At 40.8% G+C, this 8805-nt stretch overlaps 1 protein-coding gene across 8 annotated transcripts in view; it reads right to left on the bottom strand.

Moving 5' to 3' along the window:
* Window positions 1-758: 758 nt before the first annotated feature.
* Window positions 759-8805, bottom strand: part of RASGEF1C (RasGEF domain family member 1C) — a 145126-nt gene continuing 137079 nt past the window's right edge. For all 8 annotated transcript variants that reach the window (XM_057541474.1, XM_057541476.1, XM_057541478.1 and 5 more), the window contains one exon: window positions 759-1038. In XM_057541474.1, coding sequence (XP_057397457.1) covers window positions 984-1038 — 55 coding nt within the window. In that variant the 3' untranslated portion in view covers window positions 759-983. The remainder of the gene's footprint in view (window positions 1039-8805) is intronic.

Here is an 8805-nt window from a genome sequence, read left to right as displayed (position 1 = left end):
GCGAAGAGCCCAGTGTGGACATGTGCTTCTGGCTGGTCTGCAAGGGGGTGGTGTTCCAAGATCCTTGCTGGAATTTATGGGGAGGAGGGTTGCCAAACTCATGGAGGGTCAGCTGTGAGCTACAGTTGGGAGAGGGGTTGTGTTGCCCACCCACTTGGGGAGGGTCTTCCCAAGAGGGGAACCAGGACAAGAGGAAAGAACACGCTTTTGATAGTATCGCAGGTGCAGGTGGGCCTCAAGGCATAGCTGAGCTGGACTTTTGAGTTTCTTGAGCCAAGGACTCTGGAATTTAGCTGGGACCAGTTTGTGTTGGATCCCTATTATTCACCACCAAAAGAGTCCTGGCAGATGTAGCCTGTGAGGAAACATAGGCCCTTTTCCTTAATAAAACAGAATGCAGAGCTGCTTGACTACTTTAAGATTACAGGCCTATTCAAAGTTTTCAATTTCTTGTCAGTTTTAAAATTTTCTATTTTTTAGGAAACTGCCACATTTATCACGTTGTCATTTTTATTTTTAGCATGAAGTTCTTCTTTATAATGCTCTCTTATTCTTTATAGTTCTCTTTACTTCTTACCAACCAACCCCTTGTTATTCCAACCCCCTCTTGTGGTTAATAATTTGTTGTATTAAATTTTTCTGTTCAAATTACTCAGTGACTTCTCTCTCCTGACTGGATTCAGACTGATACATGTGTTTTTATTTTTAATTCCAATTTTATTTTATTCTTGAACAGGTAAGTGTGTCAGTCAGGATGGGCTAGGTTGTTCTGTGGTAACAAACAATGCCAAAGTTCCATTGACTTTCCAAACTTGTTTGGGCTCCATGTTCATCCTGAGTTGTTGGGAGCTTCACTGCATGGACTTCTTACTCAAGGACTTTGGCTGGCAGAGAGCTCACTGCTTGGACACTACTGATCTCTGGAGCGAGAGGAAATGCATAGCACCTGTCACTTCTGCACACACTTCATTGACGAAAGCAAGTCACATGACTGCATCTAACTTCCAGGGGATGCAGAAGTGCAGTCTGATCATGGGTCTAGGAGAAGGAAAACCAGAAGGATCAGTGAACAGCACTAATGACTATCAGAATGGGACATTCATGTGGGATATATTCACATGTAATACATTCACATGGGATACTATCACTGGGATATAGTCAAATGTTTCAGAGATCAAGCAATCCTCCCCACCAAACAGATAAGCACTTTTATTGGTTTCTGTGTAAACTTCCATTTTTCATATTTCTTTATGCAAATACAAATAAAGGCTCGTATATCTTATCCCCTCTCTCCACATGGGTAAAATGAATATATTTACCCATTAAATATATTAAATATTAAATATATGTACTGTACTGCTCTGCAATTTATTTTTTATAAACTTAACATCAGGTCTTTTTTAGTACACAGTTTCTGCCATTTTTTACACAGCTCCCCAGCATTCTGTCACTTAGGTGGCCCACAGTAATTTTAATCAGCACCATCTGTTAACTGCGGGCACCCTCTAGGTGAACACTTAGAGTGTTACCAATCTTTCCTGTCGTAAATAATGAGTAAAGTAAGGAATTTTGCATGTGTGCTACCGTATTAGTTTGCTAGGGCTGCCATAACAAACACCACAGATGTGGTGGCTTAAACAACAGGAATTTATCTTCTCACAATTCTGGAGGCTAGAAATCCAAGATCAAGGTGCCAGCAATGTTGATTTAATTCTGAGGCCTCTCTCCTTGCCTTGTACATGGCCTTCATATATTTTCATGTGGTCTTCCCTCCATGTGTGTCTGTGTCCTAATCTAATCTTCTTATATGGACACCAGTCATATTGAATTAGAGTCCACCAATATGACCTCATTTTACCTTAACTGTTTCTTTAAAGGTCCTATCTCCAAATATAGTCACATTCTGAGTTACTTGGGGATAGGATTTCAACATGTGAATCTGGGGGCAGGGACATACAATTCAATCCATAACAACGGCTATATTGGTTGGTAGCAGGATAGCTGGGTCAAAGGATAAATGTAATGTAATTTTGATAGCCATTACCAAATTGCCCTTCATGGGATGCTATAATGGACCGAATGTTTGTGTCCCCTTGAATGTGATGGTATTTGGAGATGGGGCTTTGGAGTGGTAATTAGGGTTAGATAAAGTCTTGAGGGTGGGGCCCTGGTCTGATGTGATTAGCACCCTTTTTTAAATTTATTTATTTATTAAAAATAAATTTATTTTTGGCTGCATTGGGTCTTCACTGCTGCGTGTGAGCTTTCTCTAGTTGTGTCGAGTGGGAGCTACTCTTCATTGTGGTGCACGGGCTTCTCATTGCGGTGGCTTCTCTTGTTGCAGAACATGGGTTCTAGGAGCACAGGCTTCAGTAGTTGTGGCACACGGGCTCAGTAGTTGTGGCTTGTGGGCTCTAGAGCACAAGCTCAGTTGTTGTGGCACACGGGCTTAGTTGCTCCACGGCATATGGGCTCTTCCTGGACCAGGGCTCGAACCCGTGTCCCCTGCTTTGGCAGGCAGATTCCTAACCACTGCACCACAAGGGAAGTCCCATAGCGCCCTTTTAAGAAGGGACACCAGAGAGCTTGCTTTCTCTCTGTCTTTCCACATGTGCACAAAGAAGAGGTCATGTGAGCACATAGCCAGATGGCAGGTATGTGCCAACAAGCCAAGAACAGAGCTCCCACCAGGAACTAAATCAACTGGCACCTTGATCTTGGACTTCTCAGCTTCTAGAACTGTGAGAAAATGAATTCTATTACTTAACCCACCCAGTCTATGGTATTTTGTTATGGCAGCCTGAGCAGACCCATTTTCCCACAAACTTGACAAGTTGTCAAGAGTGTGTTGTCAATGTTATGGGTGAAAAAAATAAGCTGGTGTAATTTTAATTGACAATTCTTCTGTTACTGGTGAGAACATGCACTGTTTCATATATTTAAGGACCTCTCATTTCTTTCTGTCTGTGTGTGTGTGTGTGTGTGTGTGTGTGTGTGTATGAATTATTTGTTCATTTTTTGCCTATCTTTCTATTATGTTGTTTGGTTTTATTCTTTTCTATTTCTAAGAACTCTTTATTTGGCCAAGTAATAAGGGGATGGTATACCTTAGGAGCAAAACCTAAGAAGGCACTCATCTAAGGGTTGGGTAAGGGTGACTTCTCTTACTTTCTTGCAAGTTTATATATGTATTTGTTAACTGTTGAGAGAGGTATGTTAAAGTCTCCCTCTACAACTTTGGATTTCTCTTTTCAGTTCTTTTAAATTTTGTTTTATGTATTTGAAGCTATGTTGTTGAGTCCATACAGATTTAGAATTGTGTTGTCTTACTGCTGAATTGAGTTATTTATCATTATATGCTATGGCTTGAATGTTTGTATTCCCTCAATTCCCTCAAAATTCATATGTTGAAATCCTAATACCCAAAGATGATGGTATTAAGAGGTGGGGCCTTTGAGAGGTATGTAGGTCAGGAGGGTAGAGCCCTCATGTGTAGGATTAGTGCCTTACCAAAAAAAAAAAAAAAAAGGCTCCAAAAGGATCCCTTGCTGGGCTTCCCTGGTGGTGCAGTGGTTGAGAATCTGCCTGCCAAAGCAGGGGACATGGGTTCGGGCCCTGGTCTGGGAAGATCCCATATGCCGTGGAGCAACTAGGCCCGTGAGCCACAACTACTGAGCCTGCACGTCTGGAGCCTGTGCTCCGCAAAAAGAGAGGCCGCGATAGTGAGAGGCCCACGCACCGCGATGAAGAGTGGCCCCCACTTGCCACAACTAGAGAAAGCCCTCGCACAGAAACGAAGACCCAACACAGCCAAAAATAAATAAATAAATAAATTAAAAAAAAAAAAAAGGATCCCTTGCCCCTTCCACTATGTGGGGACATAGTGAGAAGGTACCAACTATGAACCAGGAAGAGGGGTGTCACCAGAAGGAGACCACACTGGTACCTTGATCTAGGACTTCCCAGCCTCCAGAACTGTAAGCAATAAATTTCTGCTGTTTACAAGCTACCTAGTCTATGATATTTTGTTATAGCTACCTGAATGGACCAAGACATTATATGATGTCTCTTTTTACCTTTACTAATTCTTCTTGCCTCTAATTCTCCTGTATCTGACACTTGTATAGCTAGACCAAATTTCTTTTGGTTAATATTTGCCTAATATATCTTTTCCCATCATTTAAATTCCAACCTTTTGGTGTCCTTATATTTAAGGTTTATTTCTTTTAAGTAGTGTATTGTTGATTTTTAAAAATCTGGTCCGGCAATTGTGATCTTTTACTTGCAATATTTAGCTTGTTCTTATTTAATGTATAATTGTGTTGATATCTACTATCTTATTAATCTTTTCTCTTTGACCAATTTTCCTTTTTCTGTTCTCTATTGACTTCTTTGGGCTAATCAGATCTTCTGCATTATTTCATTTTATAGTTAACTATACTTCTTATATTAGTCTTTTCGTAGTTAACCTAAAGAGTGCAACAAACATTCTTGTTATGCTAACACATATATATGGAATCTAAAAAAAAAAACAAAACGGTTCTGAAGAACCTAAGGTGCAGGACAGGAATAAAGACGCAGATGTAGAGAATGGGCTTGAGGACACAGGGAGGGGGAAGGGTAAGCTGGGACGAAGTGAGAGAGTGGCATGGACATATATACACTACCAAATGTAAAATAGATAGCTAGTGGGAAGCAGCTACATAGCACAGGAAGATCAGCTGGTGCTTTGTGACCACCTAGAGGGGTGGGATTGGGAGGGAGACGCAAGAGGGAGGAGATATGGAGATATATGTATATGTATAGCTGATTCACTTTGTTATAAAGCAGAAACTAACACACCATTGTAAAGCAATTATACTCTACTCCAATAAAGATGTTAAAAAAAAAGAATGTAACAAATTACTACAAATTATTACTTTTTACCATTTCTTAATACAAATTATTCCCTTTACCTTTTCCCTATTAATGTTAGATGCTCAAAACAGTTAAATTCCATAGATTCCTCCTGAGTTTTGCATTACTGTTGGTATGTGTTTATTTCTACATGTATTTTAACTCCCACATGATATTACTTTTATTGTTTTGTATTCATTTATTTTAACCCATATATTTACCCTTTCTGTGCTTTTCATTTCTTTTTTCAATTCTGTAATTCTCTCTGGGATTACTTTTCTTCTGTCTTAGGAACTTTATTGAGTTTTTAGGTTTTATAATAAGTTTGCTAAGAATGAATTGCTCTTGGTTTTTTAATGCTTGAAAAGTCCTTATATCTCTCCATTTTTGAAGGACATTTTCTTTGGCTATAAAATTCTAGTAATTATTTTGTTTCAGTATTTTAAAGATGTTTCATTGCATTCTGGTTTGCTCCATTTCTGATGAGAAGTCTGCCATTGATCTTATTTTTGCTTCTTTGAAGGTAATGTACAGGCATACCATGGAGGTATTGCAGGTTTGGTTCCAGACCGCCCCAGTAAGGTGAATATTGCAATAAAGTGAATATTGCAATAAAGTGAGTCACACAAATTTTTTTGGTTTCCTAGTGCATATGAAAGTTATGTTAGGGCTTCCCTGATGGCGCAGTGGTTAAGAATCCGCCTGCCAATGCAGGGGACACGGGTCTGAGCCCTGGTCTGGGAAGATCCCACATGCCGTGGAGCAACTAAGCCTGTGTGCCACAACTACTGAGCCTGTGCTCTAGAGCCCGTGAGCCACAACTACTGAAACCCACGTGCCTAGAGCCTGTGCTCCTCAACACGGCTGCGTGTCCTTCTGGTGACACCCCTCTTCCTGGTTCATAATTGGTACCTTCTCACTATGTCCCCACATAATGGAAGGGGCAAGGGATCCTTTTGGAGCCTTTTTTTTTTTTTTAGTAAGGCACTAATCCTATGCATGAGGGCTCTACCCTCCTGACCTACATACCTCTCAAAGGCCCCACCTCTTAATACCATCATCTTTGGGTATTAGGATTTCAACATATGAATTTTGAGGGAATTGAGGGAATACAAATATTCAAGCCATAGCATATAATGATAAATAACTCAATTCAGCAGTAAGACAACACAATTCTACCCAACCCTTAGATGAGTGCCTTCTTAGATTTTGCTCCTAAGGTATACCATCCCCTTATTGAGGATGAAGAAGCCACCACAATGAGAAGCCCTCGAAGAGTACGAAGAGTAGCCCCTGCTCGCTGCAGCTAGAGAAAGCCTGCACACAGCAAAGAAGACCCAACGCAGCCAAAGATAAATAAATAAATAAATAAATAAATAAAATAAATAAAAAGTTATGTTACTGTTGTGTGTTGTGTGACAGCATTATGTCTAAAAAAACAATTGCCTTGCGACTGGTGTCTGAAGTCCAAGGAGCGGGTCATGAGAATCTCCAATCTATAGCTGGTGGTCAGAAGCACCTTGGCTTGTGACTGGCATCTGAAATGTTGGTTGCGGGCAGTCTTGTAGGATTGAACTCTTAACCTGTGGAATCTGATGCTATCTCCTGGTATATAGTGTCAGAACTGAGTTGAATTGAATTGAATTCTTGGATACTCCGCTGGTGTACAATAATTACTTGGTTGTATGTGTGGGCAACTGCCCCCCTGCCCTGCATTGGAAGTGGCTTCAGAATACCTATTTAGGTGCTGTTAAGATTTCCTCTTTTTTTCCTTTGGTTTTCAGCATTCTTACTATAATGTGCTTTAGTGTGGTTTTCTTTGTACTTATCTTTCTGGGGTTTGCAGTGTTACTTGAATCTGTGCTTTGAAGTCTTTAATTAATTTTGGAAAATTCTCAGCCATTCTCTCCTCAAATATTGCTTCTTCTCCATTTCTCTCTCCTCACTTTATGGGACCCCAATTTTCATGTTTTCTCTCTCACTCATGTGATCCACATGTCTCTAACACTGTTTTCTGTATTTTCTTTTATTTTTAAAAAAATCTCTGTGCTTCAATTTGGATATGTTCTATTTGTAATAACTTGTCTCCATGATATTCATCATCAACTACTTCCCACCCTGAATGCTAAGGCAATTTTCCCATCAAGAGGTAAAATCTATTCCTTTATTCTCCTTGTATCTAGGCTGGGCTTAGAACCCACTTAAACTATAGAATGCAGTGGAAGTAATGTTCTTGGACTTTTCAGGCTAAATCATAAGAAATCATGCACTTTCCATTTATCCTATTGGAATGCCAATTCTGGAGCAATCTGGTGACCATGTAAGAAACCTGATTACCCTGAGGCTTCCATGCTGTGAGGCATCCTAAGCTAATCATACATACAAAACAACCATAGATGCTCCAGTTGATAGTCTCCACTGAGCTCAACCTTATGGTTGTCCCCCAGTGTACTAGTCATACCAGTGAGTGTGAGATTACAGAAAATATATATTGGTCTCTGCCCCCAGTTCTTGGCACAGAGCTCCTGGTACCCTTGTAATTTCCTAAGTGATTAAAACATTAGGAAACATCTCTTATTCTAATATTTGTTTTTGATCCCGTCCCTGACACAGGGCTCCTAAAACCCTTGTGAGTCTCTCTCTCTTTTCTTAAATATTTATTTATTTATTTATTTTTGGCTGCGTTGGGTCTTCGTTGCTGCATGTGAGCTTTCTCTAGTTGCAGCGAGTGGGAACTACTCTTTGTTGCAGTGCGCAGGCTTCAGTAGTTGTGGCTTGCAGGCTCTAGAGTGCAGGCTCAGTAGTTGTAGCACACAGGCTTAGTTGCTCCGTGGCGTGTGGAATCTTCCCGGGCCAGGGCTCGAACCCATGTCCCTGCATTGGCAGGCAGATTCTTAACCACCACGCTACCAGGGAAGTCCCAACCCTTGTGAATTTCTAAGTGATAAAAGCACTAGGATCATCTTTTGTTCTATTGAGGTAACTGTGAGTGAGCTCCTGGATGGCTCCTGGATGGGGCTGGTCACCAGCAAGACCAAGTTATGATGAGAAGCTTGAAACTTTCAGCCCCAATTCCCCATCCCATTCTCCAGAGAAGGGAGAAGGGCTAGAAACAGCTTTAGTAATTGATCATGCCTATGTGAGGAAGCCTTCATAAAATCCCAGTAGTAAGAGGTTTGGAGAGCTTCTAGGTTGGTGAATACATACACACTGGGAAGGTGATGCACCCCAACTCCATGGGGACAGAAACTCCTGCACTTGGGACCCTCTCAGACCTTACCCTATGTATCTCTTCATCTGACTGTTTATCTGTACAAAAGTCATACCCTTTAATAAACTGGTAAATGTAAGTAAGTGTTTCCCTGAGTTCTGTGAGCTCTAGCAAATTAATTGAACCCAAGGAGGGGGTTGTTGGAAACTCTGATCTGTAACTGGTTGGTCAGAAACAAAGGTGACAACCTGGTTTTATGACTGGCATCTGAAGTTGGGGGGGTCTGTCTTACGGGACTGGACCCTTACCCTGTGGGACCTGACAGTAGCTATCTCCAGGTAGATAGTGTTAGAATTGAGTTAAATTTTAGGACACACAGCTGGTGTCACAGAGAATTGCTTGTTGTGACCAGATGTGTCAGAAGTAAAACGCTCTGTGTGAGTTAATAAAGGAGACTCATAGGGAAGAAAGTCATAGTAAGGAAGAATGGGGTTTTTCTCTACATAGGATGGGAAAATCTGGGTTTTTCCTTTACAGTGAGATTCTCTTGGACCAACCTATCTGTTAGTTAAATATCACCAAATGACCTCAGTTGATGTTATATGGAGCAGAAGAATCTGCAGCTAAACCCTCCTTGAATTTATGACCAACAAAACTGTGAGATAAAATGATTGTGGAAGCCACTAAGTTTTGGGGTA

The sequence above is a fragment of the Balaenoptera acutorostrata genome, chromosome 2 (assembly GCF_949987535.1).
Source record: "Balaenoptera acutorostrata chromosome 2, mBalAcu1.1, whole genome shotgun sequence".
NCBI classification, from domain to species: Eukaryota; Metazoa; Chordata; class Mammalia; order Artiodactyla; family Balaenopteridae; genus Balaenoptera; species Balaenoptera acutorostrata.
This window is presented reverse-complemented; position numbering and strand designations above follow the sequence as displayed.